The sequence below is a fragment of the Cotesia glomerata genome, linkage group LG8, assembly GCF_020080835.1.
Source record: "Cotesia glomerata isolate CgM1 linkage group LG8, MPM_Cglom_v2.3, whole genome shotgun sequence".
Classification (NCBI taxonomy): domain Eukaryota; kingdom Metazoa; phylum Arthropoda; class Insecta; order Hymenoptera; family Braconidae; genus Cotesia; species Cotesia glomerata.
Genome location: NC_058165.1, coordinates 18,282,026 through 18,307,939, shown reverse-complemented (window position 1 = coordinate 18,307,939; position 25,914 = coordinate 18,282,026). Strand labels below are relative to the sequence as shown.

The following is a 25,914-nucleotide window of genomic DNA, read 5'->3' as shown; positions in this document are numbered from 1 at the left end:
TTCTTATTTATTTTTTAATTAAATTAATATCAATATTATTACAATAGCGCACATTTAATTTTATTGATTACAAAATTGCAGTAAATTAATTATTAATTACTATAATTATTATTTTATTATTAATTTACATTAATCATCATGACATTTACTTTATTTTATTCATACATAAACAATACACAGACATGCAATATTTTTTTTCAGTCCAATTGTAATTTAAATAATTACAAAAATGATATTTAAATTATTGATAAATTCAGAAAATTTCATTACAATTTTTTAGTTATAAAAAATTTTAATTTTTTAATAATAAGGAGCTTTAATTTTTTTGAATTAAAAAATTTTAATTTTATTCTTACTGATTTTTTTTTAATTTTAGAAAATATTTTAATTTTTTATTAATAAAAAATTTCAATTTTTTAAATATAAAAAATTTTAATTTTTTATAAAAAAAAAATTTCAATTTTTTATGAAAAAAAAATTTCAATTTCTTAATTTTATTCTTACTGATTTTTTTTTTAATTTAGATAATATTGTAATTTTTTATAAAAAAAAATTTCAATTTTTTAATTTTATTTACTGATTTTTTTTTAATTTTAGAAAATATCCTAGTAACTTATAATTGTTATCTCTTTAGTTTATATAAATCCGCTATCTTGAATTAATAAATATTATACCAGTCCTGTGCACAGGTGCTTTTGCATCTCTATAGGACAGATTGTAACATAGTTATGTACATGTAAATATATTGATCTGTATCTGTAATGGAAATAAAAAAAAAAAAAAAATTTTATTTTTTATTAATAAAAAATTTCACTTTTTTAAATCTAAAAAATTTTGATTTTTTATGAAAAAAAAATTTCAATTTTTTAATTTCATTCTTACTGATTTTTTTTTTAATTTAGATAATATTGTAATTTTTTATGAAAAAAAATTTCAATTTTTTAATTTTGTTCTTACTGATTTTTTTTTTTAATTTAGATAATATTTTAATTTTTTATTAATAAAAAATTTCAATTTTTTATTAATAAAAAATTTCAATTTTTTAAATCTAAAAAATTTCAATTTTTTAAATATAAAAAATTTCAATTTTTTAAATATAAAAAATTTTAACTTTTTATAAAAAAAAAATTTCAATTTTTTAATTTTGTTCTTACTGATTTTTTTTCTAATTTAGATAATATTGTAATTTTTTATGAAAAAAAATTTTAATTTAATATGAAAAAAAAATTTCAATTTTTTAATTTTATTCTTACTGATTTTTTTTTTAATTTCGATAATATTGTAATTTTTTATGAAAAAAAATTTCAATTTTTTAATTTTGTTCTTACTGATTTTTTTTTCAATTCTAGAAAAAATTTAAATTTTTTATCAATAAAAAATTTAAATTTTATTTTTACCGATTATTTTTTTAATTTGAAAAAATATTAATCACTTTTTTTTAATACTCATTAAGATACTTTGTTCACGGATTAATTATTAAAAATATCAAACATTTGATATATAATTAACATTACCAATTATTCCACATATTTATAAATACCAACGAATTGTCTAAAGCTTTGCAATATAATTCAATAATTGTCATTCAATACTTATGTTCTATTATATTAATTAATAACAATAAAAAAAATTTAAGCCGTCACACCTAACCAATTACTTAATATTAATATAGTTACACCAATACTATTATATATTTATTTAAATCTAATGATATAAAAAAAAATGTAAATTTATCGAAAGAATTTTAAACTGTTTTTTTAAATGAATAAAAATTTACAACAGACCTACGCCGGAAATTAATAAATAATTGTACTTTCTAAAATGCAGAACTTATTTTTAATTGTATTTATATATTATTATTTTTAATAGTAAGAAATTGATATTAAGTTAGTCTCAAGTAAAAAATATAATTTTATTTGTTGGTTTGTTTGTAGTTTTTTTTTTGTATGTTGGGTTAATTTATACTGGCGTAGGAAGTGATTGAGACGCTGGGAGCATTCTGGATAAGAGGAGTTGTGGGATCAGCGAGGTGACCTGGGTTCTCAAGGTCGTTGCTGTCGCGGTTGTTGTTAATGCTCTCGGCGTTGATACGACGGATTCGTCTCTTTCGCTTGCCGGACATCACGTCTGGAAATTTTTAAAAATTATTTTATGGTAATTAAAATAAATAAATTTAATATTGAAACTTTTTTATAAATTTTAAGCGTAATTTTTTAAATATTGAAGTTTTTTAAAATATAAGCTCATCTTGATGTTAGACACATCAAGAGCTTTCATTTGAGTACCCACATGTATTTTTGATATATTTTTGATATAAACATATATATATTATATATATTGAAGATATAAGCTCATTTTGGAGTTGGGCTCGCCAAGAGCTTTCATTTGAGTACCCACAAGCATTTTTGATATATTTTTCATATATTTATATACATGATATATATAAATATATAAAATATATGAAAAATTGATGTGGGTACTCAAATTAAAGGTCTTCATAAGTGTAATGTCGGGCTGAGCTTATATCTTTAAAAATGTCAATATTTTACAAGATATTTGTTAAATTTGCACTGTACTTTCTTAACTATTGACTTTTTTAAAAATATAAGCTCATCTTGATGTTAGGCTCATCCAGAGCTTTCATTTGAGTACCCACATGCATTTTTGATATATTTTTCATATATTTATATATAGGATATATATAAATATATAAAATATATGAAAAATTAATGTGGGTACTCAAATTAAAGGTCTTGAAAAGTGTAATGTCGGGGTGAGCTTATATCTTTAAAAATGTCAATATTTTACAAGATACAACGTCAATTTTTGATTAAAAAATGTTAATTTAGTGTGTATTTAATTATTTTTACAAATTTTATAACAAATAAATGATGGCAAAAGAAATTTTAAAGATGAAATTTTTTTAAAACTATTTTTTCTTTAATTTAATAACATATTAAATTTTGATATATTTTTTATATATCCATATATATAATATATATTTTGAAAATATGAGCTCATCTTGATGTTAGGCTCATCAAGAGCTTTCATTTGAGTACCCACATGCATTTTTGATATATTTTTCATATATACATATATATAAATATATAAAATATATGAAAAATTGATGTGGGTACTCAAATTAAAGGTTTCGATGAATGTAATATCATCGTGAGCTTATATCTTAAAAAAAGTCAATATTTTACAAAATACAATGTAATTTCTTAATAAAAATAGAATTGTAATTAATTAAAGTTTCGCTTTATTAAACAATAAATTGCATTGTACTTTCTTAAATATTGACATTTTCAATGATATAAGCTCATCTTGATGTTACACTCATCAAGAGCTTTCATTCGAGTACCCACATGCATTTTTGATATATTTTTTATATATCCATATATATAATATATATTTTTGAGCTATAAGCTCATCTTGATGTTAGGCTCATCAAGAGCTTTCATTTGAGTACCCACATGCATTTTTCATATATTTTTCATATATACATATATATAATATATATAAATATATGAAAAATTGATGTGGGTGTTCAAATGAAAGGTCTCGATGAGCCTAACATCAAGATGAGCTTATATCTTTAAAATCGTCAATATTTCTCAAGATACAATGACATTTTTTAATTAAGTATCTAGATATTCAGCTTATTTTATTTTTCATTTCAATATCGTATTTTTTACTTATAATTAAGTGCAATTCACATAAATTTTCACATTTTCCAGCAACATAAAAAAATATCTTTAAGCCATGAAATTTAAAAACACAAATATTCTTTCAACAAGATTTAATTTGCCATTCAAAAGTAAAATTTTGAACAGCAAAATTCTTAATTATCTTGTTTACTTAATCGATCCACTAATTGTTTAAACGCAGTGGCCAAGAAAGCAATCCAATAAAATTACAAAATAAAAAAGTGCAAGAGCTAACAGTTAAATTACTGATGTAATTAGTATACCTTAACCAGTATTATTTGTTAGCCAATTTATTTACAATAATAATAATGTAGATGCTGAAAAAAAAATATAAAAAAAATAAATGAGATGACAAATGCGGTGCATACCTATCAATCATAATCAAGCGATTTATATGATTCTTTAAATTGTGCAGAAGATGAATTTGTTTTGCTTACTCGGTGATTGAGTGAAGTTTCTTGAACATTTTCCAGGTTTCCAGTGACCGTTTTCCGGTGGTTTGCCAACTTCTCGCGGTTCATAGGTGAACCTAAAAACCCGATATGTCTCAACAATTTTCCTATCTCTGTTATCTAAGGTAAAAGCCCCAATTATTGACACTACAAGCGACAAATTTCGTTTGTGGTAATGTCTGAAGTAATATTTTTACTAAACAATTTCTTTTTTAAAATGATAATTAAATCACTAATATTTACTAATTAATTTTAAATAATTAAATAGATTATCCGGATATATTTTATTAAAGTTTATTAATAATAATTTCCATAACTGATTAATTACTTTTGAAAATATAAAAATTAATTTTTTTAATAATTAATATTTAACATTTTCAACTGACAGTAATTTTTTTCAATTTTTTAATTAATTAGAATTTAATAAAAATATATATGATAGTTATTCTTATTACAGATGATTAAATATACTTAAAAATAATTTTGGGTGACAATAATTAGACCCCTGTCAATAATTGAGGCTTTTACCTCAGATAGAAATTAAACCAAGTCTTATTTTTCGAGCGATTAATTTTTTTATTTTTTTTCAGCAGGTACGAGCATTTTTTTAATCATGCATCAACATTCTCTAATATTATTTTTTTTTAGCGTTTTAACAATCGGTGGAATTGTTTTATTAAAAATAAATTTAGTATAAAATGAAGTACTATGTAAATTAATGTATGTATGAATTTATTTAATTTAATTACTTACCAATATAACTAAGTAATACAGGCAAAAATATTAGACCGTGTGCTGCTCCAAAAATAACAATTCCCAAATACATTCTAAAGTAAAATACCTAAAAAATAAATTTTATTTTTTTAATACTACGGTGATAATTTATTTAAAAAATAAAATTGTTGAAAAAAAATTACCTTGAAAATTTGGCTTTTAGCAAAGCCAAGAACAATAATACCACCAAATTTGGTGAGCGTAATACCACTAAATATCGAACTTCCCATATTTGTAACAGCATCTTCCACTCTTTCTATTCTAGTTTCTCTGACAGATGTTGAAAATGAATGGACAAGATGACTGCAAAATTCGACGGATATTCCCACCGCCTAAGAAAGAGAAATTAATTTAATTTTTCAATAAATATTGTAAAAAATGTCAGAAAAAATTTTTGAATTACTAAAGACAAAGGAGAGTATAAAGAAAAGAATGTTGACAAGAAAAAATTTATTTTTTTTTTAATTATAAAATTTTTTTTTCAGTTTTATTTTACTCTTCACAAGGCGATTTTTTAATTATTGACATTTTTGGAGATATAAGCTCATTCTGATGTTACACTCATAGAGACCTTTCATTTGAGTACCCACTTGCATTTTTGATATATTTTTCATATATACATGTATATAAATATATAAATATATAAAATATATGAAAAATTGATGTGGGTACTCAAATGAAAGGTCTCGATGAGTGTAACATCAAAATGAGTTTATATCTTTAAAAATGTCAAGAATTCGCAAGATACAAGATAATTTCTTTATCATTAAAATTTTCAAAAATCTAAGCTTATTACGATGTTACACTTTTCAAGAGCTTTCATTTGAGTTCCCACACGCATTTTTTATATATTTTTCATATATACATATATGTAAATATATAAATATATAAAATATATGAAAAATTGATGTGGGTACTCAAATGAAAGCTCTCAATGTGTGTAATATCAAGATGAGCTTATATCTATAAAAATGTCAATAGTTCTCAAGATACAAGGTAATTTCTTAATTATTGACATTTAAAAAAATATAAGCTCATTCTGACGTTACACTTATCAAGAGCTTTCATTTGAGTACTCACTTGCATTTTTTATATATTTTTCATATATACATATATATATATAAATATATAAAATATAATAAAAATTGATGTGGGTACTTAAACGAAAGCTCTTGGTGAGTATAATATCAAGATGAGCTTATATCTTTAAAAATTTCAATAGTTCTCAAGATACTAGATCATTCCTTTATTATTAACATTTTCAAAGATCTAAGCTTATCCCGATGTTCCACTCACCAAGAGCTTTCATTTGAGTACCCACACGCATTTTTTATATATTTTTCATACATACATATTTTTCATATATATAAATACATAAATATATGAAAAATTGATGTGGGTACTCAAATGAAAGCTCTCAATGAGTATAACATCAAGATGAGCTTATATCTATAAAAATCTCAATAATTCTCAAGATACCAGATAATTTCTTAATTATTGACATTTTTAAAGATATAAGCTCATCCCGATGTTACACTCATCGAGACCTTTCATTTGAGTACCCACATCAATTTTTGATATATTTTTCATATATACATATATATAAATATATAAAATATATGAAAAATTGATGTGGGTACTCAAATGAAAGCTCTCGATGAGCGTAATATCAAGATGAGCTCATATCCATAAAAATCTCAATATTTCTCAAGATACAATGTCATTTCTAAATTATGCAAAAAAAAATTCTAATTTACAATATTTTAAATAATTTTTTAAAAATTCATAAAACTCACCATAACAAGATTAACAAGCGACACAGCATTCAACGTAATATGCCACCAGTACATCAATCCCCCAATATTAACCAGAATCATGGTAATAGTAATAATAACGACAACCGACGAGAAGATATCCAAGCCCATGAGGAAGAAAGTGACGATAAAAATGGCCACTAGCGAAATCCCAATGCTCTTAAGAGTATCCGGCCACATGGTCAAGTACTGTTCATAGAAGACATAAAAAACACTGTAGGGAAAAACTTGCACCGTTTCATTCCGATTCTGTTTCTTAAGATTGCTGTTCAACATATTCGTAATATTAGCAGAAATCTTCCTCGCGGCTTTCATGGACTCGTAGTAATCCTCCGAAGTTTTGAGAATGGAGTGATAAGCCATGAAGTAAGAAGCCCGGACACTGGACAAGTTAGTCTGCTTGTTGGTCAAGTAATTGACCCCTTGGCCGTAGGCAGCGTGTCCGGCTTTGGCGCACTGGTCATCGGGGTTGTCTTGTAAGAAAAACGAGACGTACTTTTCAAATTCTATCGGAGGAGGTCTGTCGTATTTATTGGAGGAAATGTCGCAGCTGGTGCAGCCTTTGCGACCTTGATGCGGACAAAATGAGTCATTAGACTTGAAGACCTTGCAGCAGCCCGGAGCTTGGGACCAATCAATATAATCGTCCAGCCAAGAGGAAGCAGGCGTGGCTATGTAGCTGATATTAGGCTGCTGAGCTGCGATAAAGATCTGCGTTGAGACTGAGTCGGAGTTGCAGTACTTCCCGCCACAAACTAAATTTTGATCAAACGTGTTCGAGTAATTTAACCCTCCAGTTACTACGAAGTACATTGGCGGGCCAATTGATAAATAACTGTTCAAGTACTTGAAGTACTTTAGCACAAAACTGTCCTCTGGCATGGATAACTCTTGGTCCAGCCCGATTTCTATGTGCGGGACTACTGCGATGCTGGTACACAGCCATCCGAAGAATATTACCATTATTCCGGCGCGGACCCATTTTTGGAGTAATAACGGGACGTAGAGGAGCTTGAAGATCTTGTAGAGGATCCCGTCGACTACTTCCTCGGAGGTGTTTTTCTTGGAGCCGCGGAACCAGCAGCAGATGTCGAATCTGTTGCTGCTTTGACGCACTGTGTCGAGGGTTAGGAGACTTACGAAGCAGGTTATTTGCAGGAGGAAGTCTATCATTAGAGCCATACCTGGAAAATATGAATTTTTGTTGTTATTTCTTAAATATTGAAGTTTTTTAAGATATAAGCTCATCTTGGTGTTAAGCGAGTCAAGAGCTTTTATTTGAGTACCCACATGCATTTTTCATATATTTTTGATATATACATATATATATATATATATTATATATTTTTAAGATATAAGCTCATTTTGGTGTTACACTAATCAAGAGCTTTCATTTGAGTACCCACATGCATTTTTAATATATTTTTCATATATACATATATATAATATATGTAAATATATGAAATATATGAAAAATTGATGTGGGTACTCAAATTAAAGAACTCGATGAGTGTAGTGTCATGGTGAGCTTAGATCTTTAAGAATGTCAATATTTCACGAGATACAAGGTCATTTCTTAATAAAAATGGAATTGTAAGTAGTTAAAGTTTTGTTTTATTAAATAATGACTTTTATTAAATTGCACTGTACTTTCTTAAATATTGAAGTTTTTTAAGATATAAGCTCATTTTGACGTTAGACTCATCAAGAGCTTTCATTTGAGTACCCACATGCATTTTTGATATATTTTTCATATATATATATATATAATATACGTAAATATATGAAAAATTGATGTGGGTACTCAAATGCAAGGTCTCGATGAGTGTAATGTCGGGGTGAGCTTAGATCTTTACAAATGTCAATAGTTCTGAAGATACAAGGTCATTTCTTAATTAATGAAAATTAATTTAGCATATACTTAATGATTTTTGAAAATTTTATAACGAATAAATAATGGCAAAAAAAAATTTTTAAAATAAAAAAATGGAATTTTTTTTTTTAATTTAATAACATATTTCATTTTGATATATTTTTCATATATACATATATATTTTAAAGAAATAAGCTCATCTTAAAGTTACACTCATCAAGAGCTTTCATTTGAGTATCAAGATGCATTTTTGATATATTTTTCATATATACATATATATAGTATATATAAATATATAAAATATCCAAAAAAATAATGTGGGTACTCAAATGAAAGCTCTCGATGAGTGTAACCTCAAGATGCGCTTATATCTTTAAAAATGTCAAGAGTTCACAAAATACAAGGTCATTTTTTAATTATTGATATTTTCTAAGATATAAGCTCATCTCGATGTTACTCTCATCAAGAGCTTTCATTTGAGTACCCACATCATTTTTTCATATATTTTTCATATATTCATATATATAATATATATAAATATATCAAATATCCAAAAAAATAATGTGGGTACTCAAATGAAAGCTCTTGATGAGCCCAACCTCAAGGTGAGCTTATACCTCCAAAAATCTCAAAATTTCCCAAGAAACAAGTGAATTTCAAATTACCTGCATACAACGCGAAAGCTCTCACAGCAGGCATATCCGAAAGTCCTCCCAAAAAGAAGCAGCAGCTCTCCGAGACACTAGTAAGCAGCATACTTGGTCCCACTTGCCCCAAAGTGCGTCCTATGTGCTCCGGAATGGACTCATTGGGCCTCCGTCCCTCTCTCTGATGAGTCTGCACCAGTATGAACACATTATCAACTCCCACCGCGAGTACCAGGAAGGGAATGACCTCGATGATAATAAGCGTCGCGGGCAGCCCGATGAACCCGAAGAGCCCCACAGAGCATACCACAGAAGCCAAGACAATGAAGACACCTCCCAGTCCCAGGGTGATCTTGGAGTCGATCATTAAGCGGTTGCAGGACCTCATTTGTCCGAGAGATATCGCAATGTACGCGAACATAATTATGTAAGACACTAAAATTGTTGAGATATCTGATTGAGATTCTCTCTTAAGCTCGTCTTCAATTGACCTCTCGGAGGTGAAGGCCAGGTCAATGAACTCCGGCTTTTTATTCGGGTCACTTACATAATCCTTCATGAAATTGACAAAAGCCTCCTCCCACTCCATAGCGGGGATTAATTTCGTTTTATTATGATAATTGTTGACGAGGATTGTCACCACTAGAGCGGTAGCTTTTTCGTAGGAGGGATTGCGGAGGGACTGGCCTGGAGGTAAAAATCCTCCCAAAACGACTGGAGGGAACGCTGGACCTCCATATAAAGCCAGACATTCGGGGTTGTAAGGATTGCCGACGCATTTTTTAAAATGGTCCAAATAAGTGATATTAAACCCAGCTTCCTTGGAGGTACTGTTGAAATCTTGAACGCTGTCTTTCCAGTAGCCCCAGATGCTCTGGATAGTACACTTGTCCACCGTAGGAGGGCCAGTGAACGCGTTGGTCAGCGGAGCGAAGCAGACATCCGCTAGAGTGTAATTATTCTTAGTAGAAATGTTTTTTATCGCTTCTTGGAGGGAGTGGACGGCGAGGAGGAAGTTTGGGTTGAAGACCGGCCCGAAGGTTATGGGCCCGTTGCTGGTGTTGTGGATGATGTTCGGGAGGTTTACTGGAGTGATTATCAGCTGTTCTACTCGGTAGAAGGGCTCGAAGTGGCTGTCGAAGAAGGTTCGCTCGACTCGAGAGCGGGATAACGGAGACGCCCAGAGCTCGACGGGGTCGGTTGTCATCTGCATGTAGTTTATGCCGGTGCCGAGGAGTATGACGGTGAGGAAGCCGCAGAAGAGGACTGTCCATGGGTGCTTGGCGCAAACTGAAAGAATTTTTTTGTTACTAACTATTTTTAGTATTCTAATTATTTTATATATTTGTTATTAAATCAAATTTTGCTTTATTAAGTAATGAATTTTGTTAAATTACACTGTACTTTCTTAATTATTGATGGTTTTAAAGATATAAGCTCATTTTGGTGTTGGGCTCGGAAAGAGCTTTCATTTGAGTACCCACATGCGTTTTTGATATATTTTTGATATATTCATATATATGATATATGTGAATATATGAAAAATTGATGTGGGTATTCAAATGAAAGGTATTGATGAGGGGAATGTCATGGTGAGTTTATATTTTTAAAAACCTCAATATTTGACAAGATACAAGGTAATTTCTTAATTGTTGATATTTTTTTAGATATAAGCTCATCTTGATGTTAGGCTCGGAAAGAGCTTTCGTTTGAGTACCCACATGCGTTTTTGATATATTTTTGATATATTCATATATATGATATATGTGAATATATGAAAAATTGATGTGGGTATTCAAATGAAAGGTATTGATGAGGGGAATGTCATGGTGAGTTTATATCTTTAAAAATGTAAATATTTGAGAAGATACAAGGTTATTTGTTTATTATTGAAGTTTTTAAAGATATAAGGTCATTTTGGTGTTACACTCATCAAGAGCTTTCATTTGAGTACCAACATGCATTTTTTATATATTTTTCATATATTTATATATATATATATATATATATAAATATATGAAAAATTGATGTGGGTATTCCAATGAAAGGTCTTGATGAGTGGAATATCATGGTGAGCTTATATTTTTAAAAAACTCAATATTTGACAAGATACAAGGTAATTTCTTAATTATTGATATTTTTTTAGATATAAGCTCATCTTGATGTTAGGCTCATCAAGAGCTTTTATTTGAGTACCCACATGCATTTTTGATATATTTTTCATATATTTATATATATAATATTTATAAAATATATGAAGAATTGATGTGGGTACTCAAATGAAAGGTTTCGATGAGTGAAACATCAGGATGAGTTTATATCTTTAAAAATGTCAATATTTTACAAGATACGATGCCATTTCTTAATAAAAATAGAATTGTAACTAATAAAAATTTTGATTTATTAAATAATGAATTTTGTTAAATTGCACTGTACTTTCTTAAATATTGTCGTTTTTGACGATATAAGTTCATCTTGATGTTACACTCATCAAGAGCTTTCACTTAAGTACCCACATGCATCTTCATATATTTTTTATATATACATATATATAAATATATAATATATATGAAAAATTGATGTTGGTACTCAAATGAAAGGTCGCGATGAGTAGAATGTCATGGTGAGCTTATATCTTTAAAAATGGCAATATTTTACAAGATACAATGTCATTTCTTAATAAAAATTGAATTGTAATTAATTTAAATTTTGCTTCATTAAATAATGAATTTTGTTAAATTGCACTGTACTTTCTGAAATATTTACATCTTTAAAGATATAAGCTCATCTTAATGTTACACTCATCAAGAGCTTTCATTTGAATTCCCACATGCATTTTCATATATTTTTCATATATACATATATATAATATATAAAATATATGAAAAATTGATATGGGTACTCAAATGAAAGGTCTCGATTCCTATAACATCAAGATGAGCTTATATCTTTAAAAATGTCGATAGTTCTTAAGATACAAGGTCATTACTTATTTTGCCACGTGATTTTTTAATAATTTATTTACCAGTTCCCCAAGAGCAGAAAAATTCTTGCAAAAATTTGTCAGTGTTAGCACCGAGGCGCTCTATTACTGTAGATTGTTCTTCCTCAAATCCTCCTGGCAAATCATCAGCAGACACTACACCTAAAAATATATAAATTTTAGTAAAAAGAAAACATTTAGGAGCTATAAAACAAATACATGATAATAATTTATAATTTATGATTTATCACAAATCATAAAGCTAGCACTATTACATAAAGCCTAGACAAACATAAAAAAAATACATACATAAAATAAAAACGCAAAAAAATTTTATGTGAACAAAAAATAAATGTGCAGTAAAAAATAAAATAATCAGTGAACAGAAATGAGCGGAAGAATTACAAGCAATAAATAATTATATGACAAAAAATTTAAGTAGCAGCATGCGAATATTAATAGTGAAGCAATGATTTTTTATGAGCTCTTATTTAAATTTAAATTATGTAATAAGTAATAACAATAAAGACAAATAGATTGATAGATATAAGATGGGCATAAATATATGTTTATAAATAATAATTTAATAGAAGACAGAAGAACAAATTATGCTATTAAAGATGAAATTAAAATAGTCACGGAAGAAAAAAACGTACTGGAACGCTTAGATTGTAGTGGGCTGTCTTCTTGATCAGCAGCTAAAGCGATTCGTGCAACATCTCCTGGATGATGAAGCCCGGCAGCTAGACGTCTACCAACCTGTCTCCCTACTTCTTCTCCTCGAGCAACTGAATGCAATAATTTATCGCGGAGTAAATAACCGGGTCATAAATTAATTTATCATTTTTTACATCGGTCGATTTCTTTTTAAATTAATAAATTTTAAATCGTTAATTTTTTTTTTTTTTCATGTCTAACAGCTGTAATGAATAAATTATTGAGCTGAAGAATTTTATTATTTTAGTAAAAAATTTTATTAACGATAAAATTGTTTATAAAAAAAATGATGGAAATTTTTTGTGCAAAATATATTTTTTTTTTAAATTAAAGAAGCCTAGTTTTGTTGTTTAGTCATTAGTGAATTTCTTTGATGATAATTAAATAAAATAAAAATGAATTAAGCAATTTATTTATCTAGTTTACTGATAGAAGGATTTGTTTATATTTTATAAGCTTTATTAACTGTTATAAATAAAATTTTAGTTTAGTAAATAATGACTTTTGTTAAATTGCACTGTACTTTCTTAAATATTGACGTTTTTAAAGATATAAGCTCATTTTGATGTTGCGCTTATCAAGAGCTTTCATTTGAGTACCCACATCAATTTTTCATATATTTTATATATTTATGTATATTATATATATGTATATATGAAAAATATATCAAAAATACATGTGGGTACTCAAATGAAATTTCTTGATTGTAACGTCAAGCTGAGCTTACTTCTTTAAAAACGCCAATTATATAAATATGTGAATATGAAAAATATATGAAAGTTCTTAAAAATTGGAGTTTTTAAAGATATAAGCTCATTTTGATGCTACAATCATCAAGAGCTTTCATTTGAGTACCCACATGCATTTTTGATATATTTTTCATATATACATATACATAAATATATAAAATATATAAAAAATTGATGTGGGTACTCAAATGAAAGGTCTCGATGAGTGTAACATCAAAATGAGCTTATATCTTAAAAAATGTCAATATTTCTCAAGATACAAGGTTTTTTCTTAATTATTAACATTATTAAAAATATAAGCACATCTTTATATTACACTCATCAAGAGCTTTCATTTGAGTACTCACATGCATTTTTGATATATTTTTCATATATACATATACATAAATATATAAAATATATAAAAAATTGATGTGGGTACTCAAATGAAAGGTCTTGATCAGTGTAATGTAAAAATGAGCTTATATCCTTAAAAATATTGATAGTTCACAAGATACAAAGCCATTTTTTACTTTTGTAATATATATAATATATATTTTAAAGATGTAAGCTCATTCCGACGTTACACTCATCAAGAGCTTTTATTTGAGTACCCACATGCATGTTTGATATATTTTTCATATATACATATATATGAATATATAAATATATATAATATATGAAAAATTGATGTGAGTACTTAAATGAAAGGTCTCGATAAGTGTAATATCGGAATGAGCTTATATCTTAAAAAATGCCAATATTTCTGAAGATACAAGATAATTTATTAATTGTTAACATTTTTAAAGATATAAGCTCATCGCGATGTTACACTCATCAAGACCTTTTATTTGAGTACCCACATGCATTTTTGATTTATTTATATATATGATATATATAAATATATGAAATATATGAAAAATTGATGTGGGTACTCAAATGAAAGGTCTCGATGAGTGTAATGTCAAAATGAGCTTATATCTTTAAAAATATTAATAGTTCACGAGATACAAGGTCATTTTTAAATTATGTTATTATTTTATCATATCAATATCTCGGACATAAAATTTCTCTTATTCTCTTAATAATATAGATTAATTCAGTTAATAAATTATTTTTCTTCCAAATAAATATTTATTGAATGTTAAAAAATATTTAATAAAATTTAATAAATTAAATAATTGTTTTCAAATAAATTATTAACAGTTAATAAATCCTTCTATCAGTGTGTTTTTAAATAAGTATTATTAAAAAAATGCTTGTTTTGCAGAAAGCGAACAATTTTACACATTAATAAACTTTGTACTAAGTTATATTTAAACTCAATAGTTTATTTGCATTAAAAAATATAAATCTATTTTAACTCCACTCCTCAGTAATAATAATATTTTCAGAAGATATTTAAATTTTATTTTTAAACTCAAATGTTTTTATCTAATCAAGAAAATTTCCATCTAAAACGATATTTTCATCCATAAATAAATAAATAAATAAATAAATTTAAAAATGTAGTTATTTTTAAAAAGCTTCCACAACCATAATAAAAATTAATGACAGTATTTTGAAGAATTTATAATGAATTAAATTTGATATTAATTAAAACAATTTTTAATTAATCACTAAAATGGTACCAGATACCAAAAAAAATCTATTAAATGGAAATATTGTTATGTACCACTGCCAGGGAGAAAAATATGAGTATTAGATAGGAAATATATGTATTATTAATATGTAATATAAAATAATTGAATTTTAGAAGAGAAAACTGGTTTTTTACGGGCATCATCATTTGAGTACTTGTGTGGGTAAATTATAATCTCACCATTCTAATGTAGAAAAAAAAAATAATTTATAAAACAAAGAAGTTAAATAAAATCTATTCTTACCTATTTGTTTACGATTACTGAAACAAATAATGGACATTAAAAATAATGAGGATCCGCTGATAAATATAATCGTCATAATGACGGCTATTCCGTCATAGCCGATAAGCTTAAACGGCTTTGGTAATGGAGGTGCTGGTGGTGGGACGGGACAACTTGATTCACAATCTACGCAACTGCACGCTGGTGATTTTTCCTGATAAATAAAATTAAATTTTTATAAAATGGTTTTTTAGCAACATTATGCCTTATTAAATAGTGACTTGTTAAATTGCACTGTACTTTTTGAAATATTGACATTTTTAAAGATATAAGCTCATCCTGATGTAACACTCATTGAGACCTTTCGTTTGAGTACCCACATCAATTTTTTATATATTTCATATATTTATATATATTATATATATGTATATATGAAAAATATATCAAAAATGCATGTGGGTACTCAAATCAAAGCTCTTGATGAGGGAAACATCATAATGAGATTATATCGTTAAAATATATATTATATATATGACATAATTAAGAAATGGGCTTGTATCTTGTGAGATATTGACATTTTTAAAGATATAAGCTCATTTTTACATTACACTGATCAAGACCTTTCATTTGAGTACCCACATAAATTTTTCACATATTTCATATATTTATATATATATATGAAAAATATATCAAAAATGCATGTGGGTACTCAAATGAAAGTTCTTGATGAGTGTAACATCAGGATGAGCTTATATCTTGAAAATATAAATTATATATTTGACATAATTAAGAAATAGCCTTATATCTTGGGAACTATTGATATTTTTAAAAATATAAGCTCTTATTTACATTACACTCATCAAGACCTTTCATTTAAGTACCCACATGCATTTTTGATATATTTTTCATATATACATATATATAATATACATAAATATATAAAATATATGAAAAATTAATGTGGGTACTCAAATGAAGTCTCGATGAATGTAACATCAAGATGAGCTTATATTTTTAAAAATGTCAAAAGCTGACAAAATACAAGGTCATTTTTTAATAATTGACATTTTTACAGATATAAGCTTATCTTGATGTTACACCCATCAAGAGCTTTCATTTGAGTACCCACATGCATTTTTGATATATTTTTCATATATACATATATATAATATATATAAATATATGAAATATATAAAAAATGCATGTGGGTACTCAAATGAAAGCTCTTGATGAGTGTAACATCAAGATGAGCTTATATCTTTGAAAACTTCAATAGTTAAGAAAGTACAGGGTATTTTAACAAATATCTTGTTAAATATTAACATTTATAAATATATAAGCTCATTATGACATTACACTCATCGAGACCTTTCATTTAAGCACCCACATTAATTTTTCATATATTTCATACATTTATATATATTATATATAGATAGATATGAAAAATATATAAAAAATGCATGTGGGTACTCAAATGAAAGCTCTTGATGAGTCTAACATCAGAATGAGCTTATATCTTTAGAAACGTCAATATTTAAGAAAGTACAGTTCAATTTAACAAAAATTATTAGAAAAAAAAATTTTTAACACCTTTTTGGCATTTGTTTATATTAAAAATAATTTTCAGATATTTACATTCAAAGCTTTGCTGCAGGGAGTTACTTCAGGATCCATCGGGCTAAACGGACCAACTTTACCGTCAGTTCCGATATAATTTATTTGAAAAGGCACGTATGGATTATTAGAATCACCCATGAACGTGAACCATCTTTCAGCGGTGCATCTACTTGCACCCCAGTCACCACACATTAAATCCAGCGCTAATTGCCCAAGACTCGGTACAGATACTTTTTTACATGATGTAAATGTTCCTTGGAGATATTTATTCGTGATAAATACGTCGACGGCATTGACATACGCTGAAAAGGTTATCAGTAATTACATTTACATTTTAAAGAATGATTCATCAATTGGTGATTCGTTAATTGCTTATTAATAAAATTAAATGGTAATAAAATCAATCAGTTAATTCATTCATTCACTCAACGTTTTTTTTTTCTACCAGGTTGTGTCTATTTATTTTTTATTAATATTGTCGCTTATTATCTGTTTGATAAAAAAATAACATTAAAATTTAAGTCATCTTTTTTTTATAAAAAAAAAATTATTGTAAAAAAATTAAAAAATAATTTTTAATAGTTTTGATTAAATAATTTTAATTCAAGTATTATAAAAAATAATCAGAATTTTGTAACAAAGATAAGAATGTAGCCCAAACAAATTTGTTTGGTAAACATTGTCAGTCGCGTAATCGATGTCTTATCATTTGATCAATTTACATTCTAAGCAAGTGATTAATTTTATAAAAATAAAGTGTAAGTATTTACACAGAAAAAAAGATTCACTTGAGCCAAGGGAATATTTTTCTTCCTAATTATTTTCTTGAGTAAAAAATTTTTTTTGACAAGAAATTTCACTTACAAAATTAATTATCTTGCTTTAAAAAATACGGATCTTGATCCAAGAAAATTTATTTAATTATTGTTTCTTTTATTATTAATATATATTTTAATGTATTAGATGTTAGGCTCAAAAAAATTTTATCTAGTAGACTAATGAATGACAAATGAATATTTGAGATAAATTAATAATTATTAATTTTTTTCTCAAAAATCTATCATATCGACGGTCTAATTAGCAATTTAACTCCTTATTTTTTAGAGGGTGATTTTTTAATATTTTTATGTAGCAATAGGCCAATTATAAATTTTTTTAATGATCTAAACCAAAATATTATACCTTTAGTAGATATTAAATGGTTTTTTAAAGTGACAATTAATTTTTATCTAATTGTTTTTTTCGTACAAATGAAAGATTCTCTAAAATGGAGTTAGACAATTTGCTGCACAGAAAAAAAGGTTCACTTGAGCCAAGAAAATATTTTTCTTCCTAATTATTTTCTTAAGCGGAAAAAAAAAATTTTTTTAACAAGAAATTTCACTTATTCCAAAATTAATTCTCTTGCTTTAAGAAATACGTATCTTGATCCAAGAAAATTTATTTAAGTAAAGAAAATGGTGTTGTTTTCAGAAAATTCAGCCTGGAGCTCCAAAAAATTTAGTTCTTGATAGAAATTAATTTTCTTGTCTTGAGAAAATTTCTCTCTTGTTCCAAAAAATTAAATATAAAGATAGAAGTAAATTTTCATTAATATTTTTATTGATTAACAAGTCAAAAGGGAAGATCAAATAATATTTCATGATTTTTTTTCATTCAATATGTATAATTGCGCGCTAAAATAATATAAAATGGGTATCAAATATTCTCGAGAAAAATTTTCTCAAGAGAAAATTTTTTTCTCAGAAGTGGCGCTGCTTCCCTAAAATATCTAAAAATCTTGATCGAATATAAAAATTGATTGTATCAAGTATTTATGATAGAATTAAGAAAAAATGATTCACCAAGAATAAAATTTTTAAAAAAATTTTAACTTCGGTCTTAAGGCACCCGACAAATTTTCTTGAGCTAAAAATTTTTTTCTCCAGTTAAGAAAATTTTTTTTTTTGTTTAGACAAATTATCAAAGATATGTAAATTGTGTTGAGTATTTACGCGTTAGTTTGTCACTTAAAAAATTTAATTATCATACCATTGTCCGTTATCTTTAAACTTTGTATACAATATTTTTAATTCTTAACAATTAACGTAACTTAACAAAATAAAAAATGAATTTTTTTTTGAAAAAAAAAAAAAAAAAAAAAAAAAAAATAAATAAAAAACAATGAAATTTTTTTTTTTAATAAAAAAAAAATGAATATTCTTATCTGGAAATAAATGTCCTCTATATTTTAATTAATAAATTAATTTTTCAAGATCGCTGTCTAATATAAGGATTGTTATTGTTTACTTCGTCTGATGAATAATTGATGTACGCGAATAATAATAATAATAATAATAAAATAAAGTCTAAAATTACTCACTATTATTAGTATCTTCGTTGACTTCTATCTGTGTGGCATTCATAAATAAACTCTGCTTTGGGCTGCACGTGAATTCGCAAAGATGCTTCACCAAGTTGTCCAAACAACTGGGACACCGGGCTAAAAAGTTAGAAGCCAGTTTAATATTTGTATCGAACGTTTCGAGCTGGTTAACATCGCAGCAAGTTCGGACGTCATTAGACATCATATGCGGACAATTTCGGGCGAGTATTTCCAGACCGGATCCATTTAGTGGTTTAGCCTCTCCCGTGTAGTAACAATTTTGGGACCGCATAAATTGATCAGTATGACACTGGCCATACCAAATACAATGTCCTTCCTCAGCATTTGTCACCTGTGACAAAAAATTATCTATTATTAGTAAGAGAATAAGAAAAATTTTGTCTCCAAAATGAGTTTTTTTAGTGAAATTTATTTCTTGATAATTAAGAAATGACCTTGTATCTTGTGAACTATTGATATTTTTAAAGATATAAGCTCATCCGGATGTTACACTCATCGAGAGCTTTCATTTGAGTACCCACATCAATTTTTCATATATTTTATATATTTATATATATTATATATATGTATATATGAAAAATATATGAAAAATGCATGTGGGTACTCAAATGAAAGCTCTTGATCAGTATAACATCAAAATGAGCTTATATCTTTAAAATATATATTATATATATTAAATAATTAAGAAATGGCCTGGTATGTTGTGAACTATTGACATTTTTAAAGAAATAAGCTCATTTTGACATTACACTCATTGTGACCTTTCATTTGAGTACCCACATCAATTTTTTATATATTTCATATATTTATATATATTACATATATGTATATATAAAAAATATATCAAAAATGCATGTGGGTACTCAAATGAAAGCTCTTGATCAGTATAACATCAAAATGAGCTTATATCTTTAAAATATATATTATATATATTAAGAAATGGCCTGGTATGTTGTGAACTATTGACATTTTTAAAGAAATAAGCTCATTTTGACATTACACTCATTGAGACCTTTCATTTGAGTACCCACATGAATTTTTTATATATTTCATATATTTATATATATTACATATATGTATATATAAAAAATATATAAAAAATGCATGTGGGTACTCAAATGAAAGCTCTTGATAAGCATAACATCAAGATGAGCTTATATCTTAAAAAACGTCAATATTAAAAAAATTACACTGCAATTTCACAAAAGTCATTATTTAATAAATGTCGCTAGCTTATTATCATTGAATCATATTTAATAATAAAATACTATCTCTTCAGATGGTCTTATTGTATTATCATTATCGAGTGTATTAATAATGAGTTATTATTTCTGTGTTGATGAGTCATACCAAGCGTTCTTAGAGAACAAGTTATAGCGTAGCTTTCACGAGACATTCTTTCTAAATTATTCAAGTCTTCGTCAGCTATTTTCCATAAAATAAAATAAAATAAAGTATAATATTACTAATGACATGATAAGTAAAACAGATGACCCGATTAAAGAATCATAATTTTAAATAATAAATAATTTATTTAACTTTAAAATAAAATTTAATTTTTTTAAAATTAAAAAATTTATTTTATCAAAAATGCATTTAAAATTTTATTAATAATTTTTATCCAAAAATAAAATTGTAAAAAATTCCTCTGGAATTTTTCTTTTCAAAATATTTAAATTTACTATCTTATATCTTTCCTCATTAAATATTCATGGTGATAAATGTCTCTCAAAACGGAGATTTAAATCCCGGAATAATCGACTCCGATTGTACTAAATAACAAAAAAAAAAAATTTTAACTAAACCCAAAAATTGTTTTTTTGCTAATGGCTATAGACATTTTATTTTATTTGCCATAGTATTAGTCACCCGTCAAGGTCGCTTTGGACGTACACATCTTTTGGCCTCCGGATCGACAAATGTATAAAGCATATATCTGTATAGATATAGCACATAATACATATATGCAATAAAATAGCTAAAGTATTGGAAGCACGCGAAGCCTCGAATAAAATACAAGGAAGACCGTCTAGTCGACGGCGTATAATTAAATTTAATAAGGCCAACAACGGCTTTAATAGACCTTCAAAGGATCATATCAGACGAGTTAAATTAACAAATAAAATGAATGTGTTTCTTCGAATTATCTATTAAGTTTTGATAAATTAATGTGGGTGTGGTAAATTAAATAAATCATTTTTTGTCTGTTTCTTACAGTTGAAGAAAAGAATTAAAATTTAGTTAGCTGAATTATAGAAATTATTACAAGAAATTAAGTTAGCTGACTTAAAAATTATTACAAAAAATAAAAAAAATAATTTTTTTTTAATAAAAAAAAATTCGATTTGTAAAAAATTTGAAATTTTTAATAAAAATATTTTTTAGTTCTAATTAAATAACAAAAAAATTAAAAAATGGCGGCTAACTATATTATTATTTTTATAACAATGAAATTAGACATTTAAAAAAATTTTTTATTGAAAAAATTATCTTAAAAATTACAAAAAAAAATTTTTTTTTTAATTTTTTAAAAAAATTTGAAAAAATACATGTGAAGTTTTTAAAAAATACTTTTTAGTTTTAATTAAATAAAAGAAAATTAAAAATGTCGGCTAACTTTATTATTATTTAAGGAAATTAAAGTGGACATTTAAAAAAATTTTTTAGTGAAAAAATTATTAAAAAAATTTCATTTGTAAAAAATTTGAAAAATTACATGTAAAATTTTTAAAAAATATTTTTTAGTTTTAATTAATTAAGTAAAAAAATTAAAAATGTTGGCTAACTTTATTATTATTTTATAAAAATGAAATTAGCTATTTAAAATTTTTTAGAATTTTTTTTAATGAAAAATTATCTTGAAAATTAAAAAAATTTTTTAATTTTTATAAAAAATTTGAAAAATTACATGTGATATTTTTCTAATTCTAATTAAATAAAAAAAATAAAAAATTTCGGCTAACTTTATTATTATTCTACAAAAATTAAGCTAGCCGACATTTAAAAATTTTTTAATTTTTTTTTAATGAAAAAATTTTAAAAATTACAAGTGATATTTTAAAAAAATATTTTCTAATTGTAATTAAATAAAAAAAATCGGCTAATTTTATTATTAAATTATTAATTAATTAATTTTAAAATTAAAAAATATATTTAATTTGAAAAACTACAAGAAAAATTTTAAAAACTATTTTTTTAGTTCTAATTAACAATACAAAAGTTAGCCGCCGTTTTTAATTATTTTTTATTAATTAAATTAGAACAAAAAAATATTTTTTCATCATTTTTTGAATGAAAAAAAATTTTTAAATGTCGGCTGACTTAATTTTCATTCTAATTAAATAATAAAAAATGTCGGCTAATTTTATAATTATTTTTAATAATAAAAATAATAATTTTAAACTTACCGCAAGGAAAGACATGAAAAATAACACCAACATTATTGCGATACTGATAAAATTTTTGTGTCTGAGCTTTGGGATAAGAGTCCGCTGCATTTTGAGTTATTATTATTATTATTATTCCTTAGGTAAAATAATAAAATACTGATGACTAATACATTGAAGATCCACTTGTCGTATTGATTTTCCGAAATTTTAAATATTCATGTTTAAATTTTTCACCATGAGCAACAAATAATCAATACAAGATGACAGGAATAAAAAAAGCATTTATTTATTAAATATTTGAGTGCACTATGGACAGGCCAAGGCGAGGACATGAAACTTGGACAATCGATGATAATCTTTCGAGACGGAACAATAAACTGTAGTCACACTTAGTATTTTAGTGTTATTTAATATGTCTGATATTTGTTTTTTTTTATCAAATAATTGATATGTCGGAGTTTTTATTATTTTTTACACTTATTTGGGGTTTACTATTGTTTTTGTAGTAAAACTTGTAATACTACATCACTAAATATAACGAAATGTACTAAAGAGTAAACGGGAGAGATGCTAACTGGTGCTGCATGACGAGTTCAGTTGTGACAGGCGATACGGAGACGCACGAACTCGCCCGATCGCGCGGGAAAGTTTCTACTTCGTAATATTTACCGCGCATGCGCAGTTTTGTTTTTAATATTTACGTTTTAATTCGAGTTTATATTACTAGAATTTAATTTGCGCGCGCAAGCCGCGCCTCATATTTATTTTCATGATATATTTATGTGTCGTTTATGTATATTATATTCTTTTTCAACCAATCAGAATGAGAATAAATATTTTCAACCAATCACATTACGAATAAATTGGTTTCACATACATTTCATCTCAATTTTATTATTTTATTATGGGATTTGAGATAATTTTATTGTTTTTTTAAGTGTTTTAATTACATTTATTTATTATTGATTGACTGTAATTAGAAATTAATCGCTTTAATTTATGACATTAAAAAATTATTTTTAAAAAATTGTAATTTTAATTTTTTTTAATTTCTAAATGTCAATTTTTTTTGCCATTATTTATTTGTTATAAAATTATTAAATATATGCTAAAGTAATTTATATTAAAAAAATTACAAAAAAAAAATTATTTTTAAAAAAATGCATTTTTTATTTTTTTTAATTTCTAAATGTAACTTTTTTTTCTAATTTTTTTTGTTATAATTTATTTGTTATAAAATTATTAAATATATGCTAAAGTAATTTTTATTAAAAAAATTATTTTTAAAAAATTGCATTTTTAATTTTTTAAAATTTCTAAATAAAAATTTTTTTTTCTAATTTTTTTTTGCCATTATTTATTTGTTATAAAATTATTAAGAGGCCTAAAGTAATTTTTATTAAAAAAATTACAAAAAAAAAAATTATTTTTAAAAAATTGCATTTTTAATTTTTTAAAATTTCAAAATAAAAATTTTTTTTTCTAATTTTTTTTTTGCCATTATTTATTTGTTATAAAATTATTAAGAGGCCTAAATTAATTTTTATTAAAAAAATTACAAAAAAAAATTATTTGTAAAAAATTATAAATGGAATTTTAATAAAATATTCTTTTGATTCTTATTTAATAAAAGAAAAAAATGAAAAAATTTCGGCTAACTTTAGAATTAATATTTTTTAAAATAATAAAATTTTATTGTTATTTAATTGTTTTAATTAATTTTATTTATTATGAATTGACTGTAATGAGAAATTAATCACTTTAATTTATCACACTAATATTGACAGACATTAAAAATTAATTTAGCAGACATTTAACAATTTTTAGAATTTTTCTAACAAATAAATTATAAAAAAAAAATTAGGAAAAAAAATTGGTCGAAATTAAAAAAAAATTCAATTATAAAAAATATGACATTAAATTTAGCTGTCATTAAAATTTTTTAATTTTACTTAAGGTAGTTGTAGCGTGATAGGCATTTCAACAGAAAATTATGAAATTTTTTTTATTGAAAGATAAATATATTAATAATTCACTACCAAAATTTCAGATCAATTGACCGCACCGTTTTTGAGTAATTAATTTTCGAAATTGTATCTTTTCACGTAGAGGTATAGAGAGATGGTAAAGTTAGTATGAAATCTTCCATACCACTCGAGTGGGCCAAAGATTTCATACTCTAACTTTATCATCTCTCTATACCGCTACGTGTAAAAGATGCAATTTCAAAAATTAATTACTCAAAAACGGTGCGGTCAATTGATCTGAAATTTTGGTAGTGAATTATTAATATATTTATCTTTCAATGCAAAAAATTTCATAATTTTCTGTTGAAATGCCTATCACGCTACAACTACCTTAACAAAAAAATTTGTTACATAAAATTATTTTTTAAAAACCCGTGTAAAAAAAAATCGTCTTAAAATTGTCGTTCGTTTAAGATCTTAAACGTGACACAAACCAAGACTATTTTAAGACTCTTTTAAGACGCCAAAAAAAATAATTCCGAGAGCAGATTTTTGAAATTTTGGTTCTCGAATTTGTTGTGAAAATTAATTTTTAGACATTTTTTAGACGATTTTACGACTTTCTAACCGAAATATTTTTGAGTAAGATGATTTTAAATGGAATTCAAAATTGGTAAAAAATTATCCGACAATTTTAAGACTTTAAAAAATCTTAAAATAGTCTTAAAATCGTCTTGAAAAAATCTTAAAATAGTTTTAAAAAAAATTATTAAAAAATTTCCAGGCTATTTTAAGATGTCACAATGACAGCTCCGAAAAATTATTATGGAGCGTCTTTAAATTGTCTTAAAATGATCTTAAATTAGTCTTAAAAAAATGTTAAAAAAAAATTTAGAGACTATTTTAAGATGAGCTAACAGCGACAGAGCCCCGGAACATTAAAACGGAACGTCTTAAAAAAGTCTTAAAATTGTCGGATGATAATTTTTTAA

The 25,914-nt window shown here is 25.4% G+C and overlaps 1 protein-coding gene across 5 annotated transcripts; it reads right to left on the bottom strand.

The window, feature by feature from the left end:
- Positions 1-1,947: 1,947 nt before the first annotated feature.
- Positions 1,948-23,563, bottom strand: LOC123270199 (NPC intracellular cholesterol transporter 1). Of its 5 annotated transcripts, none has more exons than XM_044736143.1 (12): positions 22,974-23,563; positions 19,543-19,897; positions 17,199-17,482; positions 15,585-15,777; positions 12,910-13,041; positions 12,296-12,415; positions 9,289-10,560; positions 6,733-7,934; positions 5,080-5,268; positions 4,916-5,003; positions 4,079-4,239; positions 1,948-2,127 (listed from the first exon to the last, which is right to left on the bottom strand). In XM_044736143.1, exons 1-11 carry the CDS (start codon positions 23,061-23,063, stop codon positions 4,082-4,084), a joined length of 4,083 nt encoding a protein of 1,360 aa, XP_044592078.1. In that variant the 5' UTR covers positions 23,064-23,563; the 3' UTR covers positions 1,948-2,127; positions 4,079-4,081. The 5 variants fall into 5 exon arrangements, with proteins under 5 accessions (XP_044592078.1, XP_044592079.1, XP_044592077.1 ...); XM_044736144.1 differs by having other exon boundaries at positions 4,148-4,239; positions 22,974-23,562; XM_044736142.1 differs by lacking the exon at positions 4,079-4,239.
- Between the last annotated feature and the right edge of the window lie 2,351 nt (positions 23,564-25,914).